This window comes from Peromyscus californicus, unplaced genomic scaffold (genome assembly GCF_007827085.1).
Source record: "Peromyscus californicus insignis strain IS unplaced genomic scaffold, ASM782708v3 Scaffold_4__1_contigs__length_199733344, whole genome shotgun sequence".
NCBI lineage: Eukaryota > Metazoa > Chordata > Mammalia > Rodentia > Cricetidae > Peromyscus > Peromyscus californicus.
This window is the reverse complement of record NW_026294562.1, coordinates 99,255,491-99,276,842: the sequence shown is the minus strand read 5'-3', so window position 1 is coordinate 99,276,842 and position 21,352 is coordinate 99,255,491. Positions and strand designations below refer to the sequence as shown.

At 37.9% G+C, this 21,352-nt stretch overlaps 2 protein-coding genes and 1 pseudogene across 2 annotated transcripts; all 3 read right to left on the bottom strand.

Moving 5' to 3' along the window:
* Positions 1 to 858: 858 nt before the first annotated feature.
* Positions 859 to 1,779, bottom strand: LOC128095494 (olfactory receptor 52M1-like; annotated as a pseudogene).
* Positions 1,780 to 9,817: 8,038 nt separating this feature from the next.
* LOC128123897 (olfactory receptor 52D1-like) lies at positions 9,818 to 10,787 on the bottom strand. Its single transcript, XM_052760175.1, is given in 2 exon segments — positions 9,818 to 10,129; positions 10,131 to 10,787. Coding segments are annotated over 2 exon segments (969 nt in total).
* Positions 10,788 to 20,086: 9,299 nt separating this feature from the next.
* Positions 20,087 to 21,031, bottom strand: LOC128095357 (olfactory receptor 52M1-like). Its single transcript, XM_052714219.1, has one exon. It carries the CDS (start codon positions 21,029 to 21,031, stop codon positions 20,087 to 20,089), a length of 945 nt encoding a protein of 314 aa, XP_052570179.1.
* Positions 21,032 to 21,352: the final 321 nt, after the last annotated feature.

The window sequence follows — 21,352 nt, the reverse complement described above, 5'->3', positions numbered from 1 at the left end:
GCCAGACGGCCTAAACAAGTAAAAAAGATACTTTCTGAGAGCCAGCCTTGGTCTGCCTAAGGGTCTTAGCAACAGCAGCTGAAACATGATCTGGAGATGACCTGGACCAATGAGAGACAGCCATGTCACACCAGCAGATGCATATTCATTAGACCTCCCCCCAAGGTGGGGTGGAGGGTATATAAGGCTTGCCTCTTCCTGACTAAACTGAGCTTGTTGTTTTGACATTCTCCCGAAGGAGTCTGTGTGGTTTGATTCTGCTCCTACTTGGCCCCCACCCCCAAAGGGAACAACAGCAAGGACCCTGCTACAAGTGATCATTAATTTTTCAGTAGCAGATTTTCCTTAGGGAACATTTCAGAATGGTGGTGTGTTTCTTTCCTTTTGAATCACTTCTTCTTCTTTTGTTTTTTTGAGAGATGGTTTCTCTGTGTAGTTTTAGTGCCTGTCCAGGATCAAGCTCTTAGACCAGGCTGGCCTCGAACTCACAAAGATCCACCTCACTCTGCCTCCCGACTGCTGGGATTAAAGGAGTGTGCCACTGCCGCCTGGCTTTGAATCACTTCTTATTCTAAGGTAAGCTGTTATCCCCAGGTAAAGCATAGGTTAGAAGGACTGACAAAGAAAAGACTGCATTTTCTTTTATCATCAAGTTCTAAAGAATGTTACTATAAGCAAAGTATACAACAATATCACAATTAATTTCATCCGATTTGGGGCCTTCCTATATGTAGTAATTCCTTCACAATAAAAACTAATGTTTGAATTCCTGAAAAAAGTCCTTAATGGGAAAATGACTAATTATTTGCATTCTTTCTTTAGTTTCTATTACTGTATTTTCAAACAATTACATCATGATCAGCTACCTTTTACTCTTAAAGTACTAAGAACATAGTCTCTAATTTTTTGGGTCCTAACACCATAAACAATGGGGTTAAGAAATGGTGGAACCAATAGGTACATATTGGCTTTTAAGGTATGTATTTGGGGGACCACATGGTGGCCAAAATGGTGGGTCAGAAAGGTAAACCCAGCTGTCAAATAGAAAACGACAATGACACAGACGTGAGAGCCACAGATGCCTAAGGCTTTAAGACTTGCTTCTCGAGATGGGAGGCGAAAAACAGACCGCACAGAGGATCAGAACATAGGAGAGGGCAATGTAGAAGCCATCACAGGAGCCAATATCAAAAGCGACAGTGAGACTGCAACCCTTGATGGCTCCTGTGTCCACATGCCAACTTCACCATAGCCATGAACTCACAGTAGGTGTGTGCAATGATTCTAGTTCTGCTTGAGCAGGATGGGGTGTGGGGAGAAGAAGCCTACTCCCTCAGCACCACAGCTACTCCCATTTTGGCAATAGTGAGAATTGTGGCATGGCACAGTGGGTCACAGATGGCCACATAGCGATCAATAGCCATGGCCAAGAAAAAGCCAGATTCCATGGCAGTGAAACTGTGGATGAAGAACATTTGGGCAAGGCAAGCATCAAAGGCAAATGTCATGAGCTCCCATCCAGAAGAGACAGAGCATGCGTGGCAGTGTAGATGTGGAGAGGACCAGGTCAGTGACTGACAGCATGCAGAAGAAGAACATGGGTTCGTGGAGGCTGCGCTCTGCTCTCACCACAGCCAGGATTGTCACGTTCCCCATCACAGCCACTATGTACATGGAGCAGAAGGGAATCCCAATCCAGACATGGAGGTGCTCCAGACCTGGGATGCCCATCAGCCAGAAGGTGCTTGGAGAGAGTTAGGACTTATTAGCTGGCTCCATGGTGCCACTGCCCAGGGCTTGTGGATGAAGTCTTCCTTGTACAGTGTGCATGCTTTGCTAAGGTGGTTCCAAACAACTCAGAAAACAAGTGAGAAGTAAAAACTGAAAAAATAAAAGATATATTAGATGATTCCTGTATGTGTTATGTGTGTGCTAAATGCCTTAGATATACTACTATAAAAGTGTGTGTTCTGATTTAGCTCAGTGGTAGAGCGCTTGCCGAGCAAGCGCAAGGCCCTGGGTTCGGTCCTCAGCTCCAGAAAAAAAAAAGTGTGTTCTGAATTAAAGTCTCATTTTAAATCAAGAATTTCATAAGTTCACTTAAAGAAAGCTTTGTTAACATTTATATACAATAAAATATTGTGTATCTCTACTCCTTCCTGAATTTGGAGTTTCTTTTAATTATAAATTATCTTTTCATACATCAGATAAAATGAAGAACATTTTAACACTATTTTCTTCTTAATGTCTCTAGAAAGATAATTTTCTAACTCATCTGAATACTCTCAAGAAAATCTTTGTATTTCTTAGACAGACCTTAGTTGTGTCTTTGGTTTTCCTGTTATTATCCCAGAACCTGTCCTCAGGAGACTTGAGACAGCAGGGTTCCTTCTCTATGGATCTCTGCAGACTTTCTGGTCCTCCACATGGCAGTGAAGTGGTCTCTCCAAGATTTGATCTTTACTCACATGGAATTTCCTCACAAATATATTCACTCGTTTTAAGCTTAACTTGAATTTTCCTTTTCATCTCCTTTGTACCTTTCCTAGTGTGCCCAGTTATCTCAAGTTATATGGTTTATGTACGTATTAATCACAGCAGAGATTAATACTCCAGGTATTTCTTTTGATATTTGCATTTTGAATTGGAAACTATATTTTCATTCATATCATTTTGTAGCTAGAGTTTTCCTGCCTGGCCCACGGTCAGGGCAAATCACTCTCACCTGCCAGTCCCACAGCCGCTCAGACCCAACCAAGTAAACACAGAGACTTATATTGCTTACAAACTGTATGGCCGTGGCAGACTTCTTGCTAACTGTTCTTATATCTTAAACTAATCCATTTCTATAAAGCTATACCTTACCACATGACTCGTGGCTTACCGGCATCTTCACATGCTGTTTGTCATCGTGGCGGCTGGCAGTGTCTCAGACTCAGCCTTCCACTTCCCAGCTTTGTTCTCCTCCTTGTCCTGCCTATATTTCCTCCTGCCTGACTACTGGCCAATCAGTGTTTTATTTACTAACAAATCAGAGCAACACATTTGCCATACAGAACATCCCACAGTATCATTTCACATAAGACAATGAAGGAGACTTACTGAAAGACCCCCAAAGGTAGTCTTCCCTCTGGAGAGACCCTCGCCCAGAGATCACACCGAAACCACAAGTCAGATGCAAACAGCAAGAGGCTTTATTCAGGAACACGGGTACCCGGGGCGACACAGTCCCTCCAGAGGCTGAAGAGACTGGCGCGCCGACGGGCTGGAGTGGAGGGTTTTTATAGGGTCGGGCAGCGGAAGGGCGGGTACAGAAGCAAGAAGCATGTTCTACAGGGTTCTGATTGGACGACTCATATGAGGCCATGGCTTACAGGGTTCTGATTGGACGACTCATATGAGGCCAGGTTCAAACTCAGGACAGCTCGTGGTTTTTCCCGGAGCTCGACACGCCTGCTGACCTGGCTCCCATCCAGGGTACAAACTGTCCCTCCGACCCTCCAGTTCCCTGTTCTGGGGCCAGGTGGCCGACCGCAGACACCCCGCTCGTTCCTGCGCCCATGTCCTCCAACTGAACCCTCCCGTACTCCTCAGGCCCTGCTCAAAATGGCGTCAGGCCAAGCAAGCATGCTGGGGCCCCTCAGCACCACCCCAGAAGAGTCCCGGGGTCCCGGCCTGCACCTCCCTGCAGGGCTCCCCAGTCCTCAGGCCGCGCCACCCCCACAGGGTCCCCAAGTCCCCAAGCTGCGCCACCCCGGGGGTACCCGGGTCCCAGTCTGTACCGCCTGGAGGGTCCCCGGCTCTTGGCCTGTTCCACCCGGCAGGGTCCCCTAGTCCTGGCCTGCTCCATCCCGCAGGGTCCCGGGTGCCCGGGTCGCAGCCTGCACCACCCTCGCCGGCGGCGGCACCGGGCGCTGGCGCCGGGCAGCGGCGCCAATCGGGCTCGAGGACACGGCGGGCCCGGGCTGGGAGCCTGCGGTCTCTGCCCGCCGCGCTACGACGCGGGGCCTGGGCGCGCGGGCCGCTGCGGGGCGCGCATGGCGGGCGCGGGCGGCTGGCGCGGGGACGGGGATGCGGCCCGGCCTGCGCTGCCCGTGGCTCCGCTCCTGGCGGCCTTTCATTACTTAATTGCTTCTAAGTGAGGAAAGCCATTAATTCTTAGCTAGAAAAACCATGAAAGCTTTCCAGTTTTGACTGTAATCTGTCAGATAACACAACAACATCACAGATGCAACAGCAGAGACATGGGCATTCTAACTTACCTCTTCCTGAGTACAAAGCTTTTGTTGTTTTATTTGTGGCAGACTCACTATGTTATGTTTTGAATATAAAATATACAGTCAACTATAAACCACCAATACTTTGAATTTCTTTAAAAGTCAGATTCTTCTAGATAACTTCAGTGTGAAAAATGATTAACCTTAAGTTTACTAAACATTGTCTGCTAATTTTGTAAGTTTATGTTCTATATAAAAATGTAATTTCAATGAGAATTCTGAAATAACTTCATGTCAATTGAAGGGTTCTAGGTGTATCTCAGTAACATACTTTACAACTTATTAGTAATAAATATGTGAAATTTAATATTAACAGAATTTCCAATATTGAGCCCTGCATTTCCCATCATAATTTGACAGTCTGATCAAGTGTTTCATAAAATGGTGTGTGCATTCCATGACATACTTGTGTAGATGTAGACATCATCAGCCTACTTAGATGTTTTAATAGCTATACAGTTTTATTTGGAAATTTCTGAGTTTGACATGGGCTTCATAAAAATATTTACTTAATTATTTAAATTGCTATGATTTTGCCCATAAAAAATCACGAAGCCTTAAAAATCATGAGTATTTATTAGCAATGTTATTGCTTCTGACTTTATCTTTAATGATTTCATTCTTGTTGTAGATTTTTCTCATACCTTTTTATTATGTGTAGTTATAGCTTTAGTAAGTTCTAAGTCACTTGATTTGTCTCATGTTTCAGCTTCCCATTTTGGAGAATATAGAAAACAAAGATAATGGGAAGATTAAGATCCTTAAATATAGCCAGGCATAGTGGCAAATTCCTTTAGTCCCAGCACCTGGGGTGGGAGATCAGAGGCAGTTGGATCTCTGTAACTTCAAGGCCACCAGGTCTACACAGTGAGTTACAGGACAGACAGAACTATATAGTGAGACCCTTTCTTGAATATATATACATATATATATAATTATATATACATATAAAATGTATATAATCACTAAAATATTCCAGGTAGGAACACAGCCTTACACAAAGCAATCTATCATTAGTCAAGCAAACATTACTATTTTGTTCACTATTTCACAGCAAATGTGGTTTCAGTATAGTATCTAATTAAAAACATAGCATATAATTACACTATCAAATTAAAAAACAAAACTCATCCTTATGACTTATGTGTCCACTTTTCTATGTTCTAAATGGAGAGATGTAAACTTTATATTATTCATCAACCACATGATGCTTCATTGAAGAATGGTAGCTTTTTTCCACATAATCTTTTTCATCTTCCTTGTAGCATTTAGACGTAATGGAATTTCATCTGTGGTCCTTTGATTCTTTGCTGTATTACTGCACATAAACATTATTTATTTTCTATGGTCTCATTGGAACTTTACAATTTTGATATTTTTGAAAGGCTTAAAAATTATGGTACATCTTGTTCATTGAAATGGAATTTATTGGGTCAACTGACTTCTTTATAAGCTTAAATTTCTCAGTGTGGAAGTTAGTATTGTAATGATCCAGTCCAAAGATTAACACCAGACTCTTTATTTTATCAACAATTTTCCAAGAAATTAAGCCATTTTTTAATGGGAAAATGGTCTTTTAAGAAAACCTGTTTCGCCGGGCGGTGGTGGCGCACGCCTTTAATCCCAGCACTCGGGAGGCAGAGCCAGGCGGATCTCTGTGAGTTCGAGGCCAGCCTGGGCTACCAAGTGAGTCCCAGGAAAGGCGCAAAGCTACACAGAGAAACCCTGTCTCGAAAAACCAAAAAAAAAAAAAAAAGAAAACCTGTTTCAGGTCCTGTACATGAAATCTACAATTAAAAAACAGCCCCAAAACACAATGACTGGATTTTCTTTCTTTCATTTATTTTAAAATTTTTGACTTTTTATTTAATTAAGATATAATTGCATTGACTTACCCATTTTCTTCTCTTATTTCAACTTCTCTTATTTCCCTCCTTCGAATTCCTCTGTCTACCTGCTTACTCTCTTTCAAAACCATAAGGTCTTGTTCATCTTAAATAAGGCACATTTCTACTTTACTCCTAAATATTCTTCATCCCACAAGCTGTACTGTAATTTCTCAAACTCTAATGCTAAATAGAACAAAAGTAGGATTCCCTTAACACAGCTATGATATGTCCTAGGCATTTACAATGCTATTGCAATTCTAATTCAGAATGTCAATACACTTTAGTTGTTTGAAAGATACTATATATCATTTATGAAAGGATGCACTTTGTGTATGTCTATGAACATTATTATTCTTAACTTTATTATGGATATTCTTAGAATGGAATATTACCTTTCTGAAGATCTCATAATTTTACAAATTCACATATTAGTGTGTTGCCTTATTTCTTCTTTCCCGTCCAGTATGTCTGTTTTCATTCTTTCAGTTTAAAAGATGCTTGTTCTCCAGAGAGCTGCCTTTGATGTGCAGATACATACATGTTCTGCTAATAGGAGCTGGAATTATAGTTCACATGGATCCATCCCAGATGGAGCAATGATTAGTGGTCCTCTGGGATCAGGGTCCATTTACCACAATAAAAGCCCTAAATTGCTTTTAAGGAGAGTAAATATTATGAACTCATTTTAAAGAAAATTAATACACACATTGTTCCCTAATATGCTCTGGACACTTTGATATCTATTGAATTTCCTGAATATATCCAAGAATATTTTTATTATGAGTTTTCCTGATGTCAATTACTTGAATAGTGCTTTTATTTTCTAATCTTCCCTCTAAATATTCTACCTTGAATCTGGCTCCTGGTTGTAGATCTGCTCTTCAGATATTATTGCATATGAAAAACTTAAGTTTCCAAAATCTCACCTTCAGATCACTCATTCCCTTTCTTCTACTCAATAGCAATCCAGAATGTTTCTTTACATACTTCATCCTCCTCAACAATCCATTCCTATTCTGCATTTTACTAAAACCATTGTTGTCATCTTTCACCTGCAAAAATCCAAAGACAGATTCTTCCATTGACCTAAACTTCTTTTTATCCTCTCTGACTTTACCCTACTCTTAAGCGACATGAGAGTCAGGTTATTTGTCCCACATAAGCCTGTTCACAAAGAATTCAAGAACAATTATCTTCTCTTCTAGCAAAAGACAGGAAATTATTTTATCCAGAATCATTATTGTTTGGATATGAAATATTTCTCTCCAGGCTCATGTGTTTGACCTCAGCTGTTAGATCTATCCTGGGAGGCTATAGAATCTCAGTGACATCCAACCCAGCAGAGGAAAATTAATGGAAAGTAGGCATGAGACCTTGCTAGTGTCATGCTTCTCTCTCTTTTAATCCCTCCCCCCCTCGTTGTACATCTCTACTCTTTTTCTTCCTCTTCTTCCTCCTCTACTTTCAGTACTTTGAACACCATTGTGTCTTTCTTTGCTATGTGTCATCACAATTATTGTGGTTTATAATTTTTCCAGACTTCTAAGAACTAAAATACATCACATGTACAGTTTCCTAAAAATTTTGCAAAGATGGTACATCTTATGGCATGAAGGCTTTCTCTCAAATCAGCAAACATTTTTTTTCTAATTTTTAACTCTTTTCCTTTATTGTTGTTCCATCTTGTTTTATTTTCAAACTGTTTTAATTAAAATTTTTTACATGAACTACAGTTGAGACAATTCAAACCTTCAATATACCCTTCTCTTCTCCAAAGGTAAAATTTATCATAGAGGAGTCATCAAGTTGAATTTCACCTTCTCAGTAATGTCTGCGTTTTTTTTTTCTGATCACCAAACAATGCTTCACTTTCATGTTCCTTAAAAAAATCAGAGCCTATTTTTGTTTGCATGTTTAAAATTTTAGTTTTTTTAATTTCCTATTCTTTCTTTGAAGTTTTCTTTACCTGAATTAGATTTTGTTTCCATTACAAACTAGATCTAACTGATTTCTCATAATATCTTACTTCTATCAGATCATACTGCTTCACAATTTTAATTATTTCTAAATGTATATTTTAATTGATTTTAGTCCACTTCCAAGATAACTCCTGTCCAACATTTAGACATTGTGTAAATAAAACATCCATGTGCATCATATAAACTTTATCATACAAGTACATAGTGGGAGCACAGTATGTATTCACAGAATTTTTGTTTGTCATTTTTATTAGTTCTTTGATAATTTCATATAAATCTTATCATATTAATCACCTTCTCCCAACGTCTCCCAGATCCACCCCAATAACTTATCACCTAACTTTGCATTCTCCTTTTTATTTATTCTGTTTTAAATTCATCAAGTACAGTTTTTGCTGTCTATATACTCCTAGATGTGTGGCTTTTCCAGTGGAGTGTAGTCTACCTACCAATGGTCACACCCTTAAAGAAAACTGATTCTCTTACAGCAGCTATAAAAATCTTTTTCAAAAAATATTAGATTATAATGTAATTATATAACTTCTCCATTACATAAATATTCCATTTCCATTATTTTCACATAAGAATCTTTTCAAATATCTCATTATAACTACTACAAATCAATCACCTAATCACATGGAGAACATTTAAAAAGCATTTATTATGATTGGTAAGCAATGATAACTATTTTAGGATATATTATCTTTTTGCTTTTATTACATTACAGATTTTTGTCTCTCAAAACAGCAAGCAATAGACTGGAAAACATTTCATTTTGTTGATTATTTTTCTTTCTGGAAAATGTCTTGACTGAAAGATATTCTTAAATATCATTTTTAAATCATTAAAGAAATTTATTCACAGAGAAGAGACACAGAAAAAATACTAGTAAGTTATAGTTTGTAAATTTCAAGCTGAGCAATATTGACTTTCATGACCATTTTTAGAAATTTTAGACGTGTATAGATATCTAATACTAACCAAGAAAATGGAAAACTAAGCTTACAAGCATAGATAAGAATTGAAAAGAAAAATATCTTTTCTTTATTTCTTAGTGTAGAGTTAGACTGTTTAGGAGTAAGGAGTGTAAGATCATCAAAGAATGAGAGAGGAGGCTATAGCTTTTAAAGACTCCACTAGAACAATAAAGAGGGAGTAACAAGAAAAGGAAATGTTAGAATTATCTGGGATATTATTAAACCTTTGGGGAAAGTTTTTATATGCTGTTTAGCTTCGTTATAATATATCTAGACTAATAGACTATATTTCAAAAATTCTAGGAAGGCCCCTAGAAGGTAAATTCAGAAGACATTTATTTTAATATCATAATCTCTATTGTCAAGGTTACAAACTGTCAATGCTACATGATATGTATATAACTTTATTAACTTACAACAACAACAACAACAACCCAAAAATTAAGACTTTTCAGGGAATGTCAATTGATGAGTCAATAACAATGTAGGAGAACTTCTAAGATGAACTAATGAGACATTTATGTGTGACAGTCAGATAGGCTTGCAGTATCAAATGTACAAGCAGATAGGATCATACAGTTAGAGAAATTTTAAGCAAAGGTTTGGATTAATGCCTCCAGTGAAAAATCTGATATTGTTGGTATTTAATTTGTTTTCATAAATCATTATAAACCATTAAGGGAACAGTGGATCATTTAATAATACTTTTTAAATGTCAAAATTTGGAGAAACCGTTCTCTGATTCTCTTGGTTCTAATGCCATAGATCATTGGATTTGCCAAGGGCGGAACAAGGAGGTAAATATTAGCGACAAAGATATGAATGTGAGGGGCCACATGACGACCAAACCTGTGAGTAAGGAAGGAGAAAAAGGCTGGTGTATAGGCTACTAAGATGACACAAACATGGGATCCGCACGTGCCCAGGGTCTTCAGCCGCGCCGCTTTGGATGGAAGATGGAAGACAGTGTAAAGGATGACAGCGTAGGAGCATATGATCAATATAAAAATCTAAACCACCTGTTATGAAGGCTGCAGTCAGACTGTATAACCTGAAAATCCTGGTCTCTGCACAAGCAAGCTTGATTAGAGCCATAAATTCACAGTACGTGTGAGGGATGATATTTGTTCTACAGTAGGGAAGCCAGCGAAGCATTAGTGGTTGAGGACTGAAAAGCAATGCCCCACGGAAGACAATAACTATCCCCAAGTTCTGGATGACTCTGTGGGTCAGGATAGTAGAGTGTCTCAGAGGATTGCAGATAGCCACATAGCGGTCCAAGGCCATGGCCAAGATAAACCCCGAGGCCATACTGCATAGTGAGTGAATGAGAAAAACTTGTATCAGACAGGCTTCAAAATAGATCGCTCTGTCATGAAACCAAAAATTGCTGAGAATTTTAGGCATGGCAGTTGTAGAGAGGATCGTGTCAGTCACAACGAGCATACAGAGGAAGAAATACATGGGCTCATGCAGGGTGGAATCTGTTCTGACAATAAAGAGAATAGAGAAATTCCCCAAAAGAGCACCCAGGTAAACGAGGCAGAAAGGCACTGATAGCCATGTATGCATGGCTTCCATTCCTGGAATGCCAAGCAGAAGAAAGATTCTGGGATGCACATTGCTGATATTGGACAATGGAGTGGTGGAAACCATTTGCTGCATTCTTCTGTAGAATAGTGTGCAGTCTTCACACCCATCTGTCCATTAATAAGCAGATGATTTATTAATTTATATATAACATAACATGTTTCTCTCCAGGAACAAATTAAAAATTGGGTCCATTTTCCAACTTGGAACATCAGCAGTATATTAGGAGCAGTATTGATGTAATCTAACGATTATCTTCCCTGTACCTATTGCTTTAAATGCCACATGAGCAAGTACTTTGTGTGATCCAGTAGATGAAATTTAAACCACTTGTGTGAGTTAATTGATTCACAGACCACATGCATAATCCTTATCCATGAGCACCCTGGACCTTTAGAACAAAGAGAAAAATATAAATGTTTAAAATTCATAACCAGAAGACATTATTTGCCCTGCTGAGAAGATAAAAGAACTATTTTTCTGTTTATAGACCAGGATAGAGTATACCCTTTTAAATCTTTTACTATTTTTAAATACTCAAATACAAATTTTTATGTATTTTTCATGCATGACATATTGTTTTGAAAGTGCACACATGGTATAATAGAAATTGTTTAGTGGTTAATTTGATTGCTGCTCCTGCATAAAAGCTGGAGTTAGAATCCCCAGAACCTGTGTAAATGTCCTGTGGGAGTGGCAGCTGCCTATCAATCCAGTCTCCAAAGGCATGGACAAGGGATCCCTGGAGCAAGTCTGCTTCCTAGTCTAAGTGTGCCCATGAGCTCTGGGTTTGATTGAATGATGCTTCTTCATTTAATAAGGTGGAAGAATGGTCAAGGATGATTTTGGATTTCAGCTTCCAGTCTTCACTTGCACATGCAGCTATATACATACCCGGGTGTGTGTGCCAGCACACCAATACATATGCGAACATACATACACTCTCATGCACACCACAAACATTAACATAAACAGACACACACACACACACACACACACACAAGAACTGGAAAAAGATATATAGATATATATTAAAGGGTGATTAAATTAAATTCATTTATCATTTTGCTAATAGTTTTTTTGCATTAAAAACATTTAAAGTAGCTATAGTGTCCACACACTGCACACTACAATAGATCCTCAATTCATTATATATTCTTTGGCTGACATTTCCCCTAAGTCTTACCAGTCTGTGATATATAACTACGAGTTAACCTTTAAGAATGTTATATATGAGAGCATGTGACATTTTTCTTTTTTTAACATACCTGCCTTCTTGCATTACATAATTAATAGGTGAGCCCATCATGAAGGTTGTTAATTGTTAAAGGGAAGTTTCTGCACATAATACTTACCTTGAGTGCTTTAAATGGGACAAAGCACAGGAGACCTCAACCTACACAGAGAACTACAGGAACTAAGGAATGCTGAGAGTGGGAGAAATAGCCTTCCCCAGGGAGGAGCCCTCTCATTGGTTATCTAACACCAAATGGCCAGCCCTAAGCACAGACATACAAGTAACATTATACAGACTCAGAAGGCTACATTTCGGAATACAAATGCATGTATGTGTATGCATGTATTAAAAGTTAATAAGAAATAAGTCAATCTGAAAGAGAAAAAGGAGGGTATATGGGAAGGTTTGGATGGAGGAAAAGAAAGGAAGAAATAATATAATTATATTAAAATCTGAAAAGGAAAAGAAACAAAGGATCTTTTGCATATTTGTTAACAAAATGAAAAGTCTGAAACATTATAGATCTGTCAGTGAGCAGAGTTTAGAAACTGAACATAAAAGGCATATAATAAAATATTGCTTGTTCCTTAAAATATTTCAGAACATTTTGACATATTTCCTCTAGCAAAATTCTACAAAATTTTATCTACTAAAATAATATTCTAGTGATATGCCACAGAAACTCAGTTTTGTTTTCATTCTTTTCTACCTGCTTTATAGCTATCCTTTTAATTTTTTTATTTGTAAAAGATTTAAAAGTCCATTAATTATATTCATCTTCTAAATTCTTTTTTTATTAAATAATTTTTTATTCATTCCACATACCAACCACAGATTCCCCAATTCCTCCTCCTGCTCCCCACCAGCCTTCCCCATCAGTCCACCCCCCATGCCCTCCTCTGAAAAGGTATGGTCTCTCATGAGGAGTCAGCAAAGCCCCACACATTCAGCTAAGACAGGTCCAAGCCTCCCCCTGCACCCCCCGCATCAAGTCTGTGCAAGGTGTCCCACCATAGGCAATGGGCTCTAAGAAGCTAGTTCATGCACCAGGGATAGGTCCTATTTCCACTGTCAGGGGCCCCTCAAACAGACCAAGCTACACAACTGTCTTGCCCATGCAGAGGGCCCAGCCCAGTCCCATGCAGGCTCACAGCTGTCAGTCCAAAGTTCATAAGTTCCCACTGGCTTGGTTTGGTTGTAACTGTAAGTTTCTCCATCATGGTCTTGATGCCCCTTTCTCATAGAATCCCTCTTCCCTCTCTTCAACTGGACTTCCAGAGCTCAGTCTGGTGCTTGACTCTCTGCCAGTAACTGATAGAAACAGATGCATCTTCTAAATTCTAATGATTCAGCAATTTTAAAAAATGTATAGTAATTTCTTTTTAGTGAATTGCATCTTATTTATTTTTGTGTGTGTGCATTAATGTGTGTGTGTGTGTGTGTGTGTGTGTGTGTGTGTGTGTGTGTGTGTGTATTTGTGTGCTCATACATGACATGGCACACAAATGGAGTCAGAGGACAACTTGCAATAGTTAGTTTGTTTGGGGAAGTAGGACTCAGGACATCAGGTTTGGCAGCAAGCACTTTTTCTCACTGAGCCACATACTGGCCTCAGTCTTCTCAAAAAGAATTGAATCATTTGATTTATCACAGCATCAATCCTACAACAAACCATCCAGATTTACAATAAACTCATCTATGGCAATTATGAAAGTATATTAAAATGGCAATGTCATCATTATAGAATGAAAGGAGCCAATTTTATTTAATTTCAATAGTTGTAATTATGCCATGACTGTAAATATTGATTTATACTTTTCCTTATGTGTTATCAGTACTCCTTTACCCAAAGCAACCATAAGTAGGGTGAAGGTTTCTAAGAAAGGGTACTTTCCATACTTTCACCTTTGAATAAAGGAACCATGTTCTTATAGTAAGTAACTGGTTTTGTACCAAGATATAATCATCCCTCTATAAATCAAAATCTCTTTTCTACTCTAAACAGTTTTTTCTGTTTCTTTCCCTTCTTTATATTAATAAATTAGAGTGTTATTTTTAGAAGTTACACTATACACTTAACTCTCATGTGTTCAGAAGTCCTACCAATAACTCTGAGGGTAATTTAACCTAGATATATAAGAACAACAGTGGTAGCATATTTTACTAGGAAGAGGTATGTACCAATGAAAGAACCAACAAATGATAGATACTGATGCAACAAAATTAATGTCTATTGCTTCTGTCAGTATTATTCTATAGCACCAAAGGGGTGGTTGCATAGAACAGCTCCTCTCTATCAGGAAATGCATAGCAAGAACACTGTTTTTAGAACCGTTCTCCTTGACAACTGCTTCACAGGCAATTAAAGAGAGTACGTTTCATTAGTTTCAATACTAGTATGAGTACAAGAGGGATTAAATCAAAAAGTCAATGAGTTTTCAAGCTGATAACAACTAAACACGGACAGATTTCTTTCATTTGAAAATGAGTGAGAGGGACTGGAAGGATAGCTTAGTAGCTAGAGCACTAATTGCTCTTGCAGAGGACACAGTTCAGTTCTCAGCACCCACACAGTAGATCACAACCATCTATAACTTCAGTACCTTGGGATTCAGTGCTCTTCTCTGACCTCTGCAGGCACCAGGCACACATATGATGCAAAGACATACATACAGGCAAAATACATACTAATATAATATAATAATACATAAATCTAAAAAAGATAATTTAAAATGTGTAAGAAAACAAAGTTAAAGAGAATTAAAATGACTTGGTAATTATAATGAGTAACTAGCTCACTTTTTTGGTTCGTTATTTATCTAATAGAAAGTTTTTATCATTAAATGAAATAGATTAATCACTAGACATTGTTTTTATAAGAATAGACAAAATTCACCAAGACGTACAATTAAACTGCTCTTCTTAATACCTCTTTAACTAAGAAGTAAATCAAATTCAAAGGAAAAACATGCCTTAAAAAATCATACACACATTTTAACCACATACTATCTTTGTGCCATAATCTAGACCTTTCTCAGAAATATGTAGATATCTTACATTCATCACATGAATGCTGAAAAGAAAATGAAAAATTAATTAAGAATTTTAAGAAATGTACACTGTAGCCCTAGAATCTATAATAGCCATAAAAACACGCCATGCAGGCTGGTGAGGTAAGTCAGTGGGTGAAGTGTTTGCTTTGTAGCAGTGAGGACACCAGCTCCAATCCCCAGAACACATGTGAAATCAGATGGAATCATGGATATCTGAAGTCCCACTGGTGAGACTGGAGGGAGCAACAGAAGAATGGCTGCAGTCCTCAGGCCAGCGAGGCTGCTATACACAGAGGTGGCCAAGACACCTCGTCTCAAACAAAGTAGAAGGCAAGGAGCAAAATCTGAGATACTTCTGTGACTCCAATGCCTGAAAATGGCTCATGTACAACCTGCCACAAATGTACAAACTACACAAAGAGTTTTATAAATATAGAAAATAGAAATGTACACCTTTACATGAAGACAGAACTTGTCACAGTTCACTAAGTTTAAGACAAATTACGGATATAATCAGCAAGGATAGCTGTATAAAGGAAGAAGTAATTGATTTAGTCGTAAAGTTAGAAGTAGAAGCCACCGAGGGAGCCTATGTTACTGGTGCTCTCAGGACTCCTGGCAAACAGAACCAGAAATAAACAAACCTTTGATGTTATTCTTTCTCCCAACAAGAACTCCATTCTATTTTACACCCACAAAATCTTCACTTTAAGTTCCTTGAAGCATTTGTACATAAAACATAGATGCGTGTCCCTTGCTCTAATGCCGATAAAAACCTTTAAGGGAAAATATCCCTGCTTTTTCGGAGATTACTTATCTGTAGTAAAGTTCAATTATGTGGCATGCCTCCTCTGGAGAGAAATCTTCACAGTCACTGGGAAAAAAAAGAAAACTCTAGCTGATGCTCCAAGCTATGCTGCAGTTATGTAGTCTATAACTTTACATAAATATTAAAATATATGCAATTAAAATGGGCTATGGGAGTTTACTCAACTTAAACAATATACTTGTTTATAGGATACTACAGTCTTCACAGCATCTTGTTTTTTGTTCTCTGCAGAACACTATTCTATTTTCTGATCCCTTTGGCACTTGTAAGAGCCCAGTATTCCTATTCCGTTTCTTTGGAGAATGGAATGCTGAGATATTTGTGTCGTATGTGACTCTAACTTTATCAACAGATGCTGCTGTAGTTCTGTCTTTGTTATACCTGCTGTGGACATCAAATATAAAAGCAGTGGAAGAAGTACAGCCACACAGAGGCTGGGAGAGTAACCCAGATGTTTCTCTACTCCCCAAAGAGCCCACCATATACCAGAGAGGAAACTTTTTAAAGAAACATAACATCAAGTCCCATGAATATTCTTTCTTTTAAAAACTAAAGATCTAGTGTTTCTCAAATGTGTATGTTTGGGGGCTGACCATTTGGCATTGGATAATTAATCAGGGGAGCCTAATCTTGGGAAAATGGTTCAATAGACCGTATTTACATATTAATTCATAGAACACACACAGAGAGAGAGAGAGAGAGAGAGAGAGAGAGAGAGAGAGAGAGAGAGAGAGAGAGAGAGAGAGAGAGAGAGAGAGATGCACACACACCAATACTAACTAAAGAAAAAAGACTAAGAATTTGAGAGGAGCAGGAACAGGACTGAAAAGAGGTTGGAAGAATGAAGGGAGGAATGATGTAAATACAGTATACATGTATGAAATTTTAAAAATAAATGAAAAACTAAACATCTAAGAATAAGAGGAGAGAAAGAATTTAAATACCATGTGTCTTTAAAAATAAATGAAAAACTAAACATCTAAGAATAAGAGGAGAGAAAGAATTTAAATACCGTGTGTCTCACAGTATATTTTTTATTGGGGATATACTAGATGATAAAAGACAGTAAGTTTACTTGTTCTATTCTATATGTTATGTTTCCAGTTTGTCTATCTTTGATCTTCTCTGACTGATTTCATCATCCCTTGTTACTTTAACAAGGATATAGCTATATAGGATCAGTGGGCAGGTCTAGCCTGTCAGGGAACCGGGACCTGGGTTTTTGCCCAATCATGTAGTGTGACTAAACAAATATCAAAATCTCTTATTTATGAAAAATCAGAATAATGCAAAAAAAAAAAACAAAAGCAACAAAAAATAATACCAACTAGAGTTGTTCACTGTTTTTGGTATATAAATTAATTCCCCAGATAACGGGAGGTGAAAATTAAACAATTTTCAACATTCAAATCTAATAGATACAGCCTGGTGAATGAACAGAAATGATGATGAAGTCATCAGAAAGAGGATTCAAGGGGAACCTATAGGAATCATTTTTAATAATTAAAAAAAAAGGGAGGTTAGAGGTGGAACTGGGAGGAGTGGAAAGATGGAAGGCTGCGATCAGTATGTATTGTATGATAGAAGATTAAAAAAAAGGAAAAATGTAACTTTAAGTGACTTAAATATAAAAAGTTCATTTGTTAGTAATAGAAAGGAAGAAAAGAAAAATGCATTGATTTCTTATTATTAGAATTCTTGAAAAATGAAAAATATACAGAAACTAATTTAATATTTAAACATTTATCAAATAAAAAAATCACCCTTCCTTATAAATGGTTAACCTTTACTTAGAGTAATGTCTCTCCTCTGTAGTGTGCATACTGGATTCCATGAATGACTCTATAATGTACCAATGGGGACAAATTGAAGAATACATAATCAAAACTTGATACTGAAGGACAAATATGTAATTATTTTGTTTTCTTATTGCATCACTTAGTGAAGTTTTTTGGTGTTTGAATAAAGACTAATTAGAACCAATGCTTCGCTCACTTGGTTAGGGTTAGTCCAAGATATTTGATGTTATTTGAGGCCATTGTGAATGGTATTGTTTCCCTGATCTCATTTTCAGTTCGTTTGTCATTTGGATATAGGAGGGCTGTTGGAGCTAATTTTGTATCCAGCTACTTTACTGGAAGTGCTTAACAGCTGTAGGAGTTTCCTGGTGGAATTTTTTTGGGTCACTTATGTATACTATTATATCATCTGCAAATAAAAATACTTTAATTTCTTCATTTCCAAAAATGTATCCTCTTGATCTCCTTTGGTTGTTTTGCTGTAGGTACTACTTCAAGTAATATATTGAAGAGGTATGGAGAGAATGAAGAACCTTGTCTTGTTCCTGATTTTAGTGGAATTGCCTTTGAGTTTATCTCCATTTAAGTTGATGGTGGCTATGGGCTTGCTGTAAACTGCCTTTATTATGTTGAGGTAAGTCTCCTTATTCCCTAATCTCCCCAGTTATTTTATCATGAAGGGGTTTAGGATTTTATCAAAGGCCTTTTCTGTATCTGGTGAGATGATCATGCGATTTTTATCTTTCAATTTGTTTATATGGTGGATTACACTTACCGGTTTTCAAATATTGAGAAGACAAGTATCAAGATGAATTTTTGTCAGTATGGGTTGAGGAAACTAATCTTCCAGACAAAATGTAGGAGTTTAAGTGGGTGTTGGATTTTTAACAACAACTAGTTCTTCCTAGGTAAGAAAGATGTAGAAAGGAGGAAAATTCTGAGCAAAGATGTAAAAGATATGGAGAATATTATGGCTTGAATGAAGATGTGAGTCTTTGTGGGTAGAAAACAGCACACAGGAATGTGGAGGAAACTAAGAGAAACTGAAGGATGGTCATTTACTAAGCCTTGCTTACACGCACACATGTCTATATCTACTCACCTATTATCCTCCCACCTATCGTCCATCTCTGTATACATAATCTATTTTTAGGATGTAGAGGAGGCACCAGGTATGTAACTAAAATAAGAATCATTGAAGCAGTTTTGGTGATAAGTAAACACTGAACAATTGTACTTAATAAAGAATAAATGAGCCCAAATATGTGCCTTTAAGAAGCTCCTATATTGAAGATAAAACAAAGAATGATCAAAGAAATGTGTAAATAATAATTAGAAATTATAAATTTATATAAAGACAGCATCACTTTAGTGAAATTAACCTTGACTTGATTGACTGGTTCTGAAATAATTTATTTCCTGTGTAGACTAAGAAAGAAAGGTAGGAGTTACCATTTTTGAGGAGTAGTTAAATGGTTATATTTTCCATAAATATATTTACATTCTAATTAATAATTTTATTTTCAATGTTTCTGATAGAATAGTCATCCAAAAATGTAAACTGTACTTTACATCTTGTTATGTACTTTTTATTTAACAAAAAGCAGAGTCATTTAATAATATCAAAAGAATCAAGTTTATTGCTCTTGACAGGTCTCTGGGTATAAATACAAGTAAGTATGTAGTGTGAGGAAGGAAGACACAGAAGCTTTGAGGACCATAGTAATACAGATGGAGTGTTAACTAATGTAAAAATTCAATAGCAAATATAAGTTCCTATATTTTTTTTTACAATACCTGCTTTATGTAGTATTACAGAAAGATCCCTGGGCTTTGTGTATACTAGACAAATATTCTGCCAACATCTTCAACCAAAAGTAACTCTTAGTGGGGAGAAAATATTCTACCAGAAATATGGAGCTTAGATAAGGCAGATGTAATGACTGCTGTGTTGGACTCTACAACATTTGCTGATTGAGAAAATGCTGTGTTGACTCCTGTGAGTGCATGCAGTCTTCCTTATATTCAGATGCTACTAGATCATTTATAATGCCTCTTCATAGCATATTGTCAATGGTAATTAATTTTTCAATTATATGTTCTTCATGGGCTTGTTTTCAGATTTTAATGTGTTTATATCATTCATGAGTCATTCATTTTTTAAATAAGCTTTTATCCATTACGTCACACTTTGGTAAATGCAAGGCATTAAGAGGTGTATTTACTGCTCATCAAGTTCATAGTACAGTCCCTAAAAGGCAGATGCCCACAAAAAATATTACAGTTGCTAATAATTCACACATTAATATTATGCGAAGATATTGTTCCTAATATAAGACAAAAAATATCTGATTTCCATGAGAAAATACAAAGATGGCAGTTATGAAGAAGGTTTGAATTACTTGCATGTTTTTCATCCTGTATTGTCATTCTCTCTGCACCTAACTTATAAAACATCAGGAAACTTTTATTGTCAGAAAACTAAGAACATACTCTCTAATTTTTTTTGTCCTAATGCCATAAACAATGGGATTAAGAAAGGGTGGCACCAGAAGGTACATATTGGCAATGAAGATATGAACTTGGGGGGCCACATTGTGGCCAAAGCGGTGCGTCAGGAATGTAAAGACAGCTGTGGAGTAGAAAACGAGGATTACACAGACATGGCTGCCACAGGTGCCTAAGGCTTTAAGACTTGCTTCTCGAGATGGGAGGCGAAAGACCGCACGGAGGATCAGAACATAGGAGAGGGCAATGAAGAAGCCATCACAGGAGCCAATGATAGACGCCACACTGAGGCTGTAACGCTTAGTGGCTCCTGTATCCACACACGCCAGCTTCACCACAGCCATGAACTCACAGTAGGTGTGTGCAATGATTCGAGTTCTGCAGTAGGGCAGCTGCTTGAGCAGGATGGGGTGTGGGGAGAAGAAGACTACTCCCCTCAGCATCACGGCTACTCCCATTTTGGCAATGCGACTGTGGGTGAGAATTGTGGCATGGCGCAGTGGGTCACAGATGGCCACATAGCGATCAATAGCCATGGCCAAGAAAAAGCCAGATTCCATGGCAGTGAAACTGTGGATGAAGAACATTTGGGAAAGGCAAGCATCAAAGGCAATGTCATGAGCTTCCATCCAGAAGAGACAGAGCATGCGTGGCAGTGTAGATGTGGAGAGGACCAGGTCAGTGACTGACAGCATGCAGAGGAAGAAGAACATGGGTTCATGGAGGCTGCGTTCTGATCTCACGACAGCCAGGATTGTCACGTTCCCCATCACAGCCACTATGTACATGGAGCAGAAGGGAATCCCAATCCAGACATGGAGGTGCTCCAGACCTGGGATGCCCATCAGCCAGAAGGTGCTTGGGGAGAATTGGGACTTATTAGCTGGCCCCATGGTGTCACTGTCCACTGTTTGTGGATGAAGTCCTCCTCGTACAGTGTGCATGTTTTGCTAAGATTATTACAAACAACTCTGAAAGTGAATGAGAAGTTAAGCTAGGGTATCCTAAAAACTCAGCATTACCCAAACTTTAACAAGAACAGTGGGTTCTCAACCTGTGGGTCATGAATCCTTAGGATGAACTCCTCTTTTATAGGGTTTGCTTAAGACCATCGGAAAACACAGATGTTTACATTACAATTCATATCAGTAATAGAATTACAGTTTTGAACTAGCAACAAAAATAATTATATGGTTGGGAGTCACCACAGCATG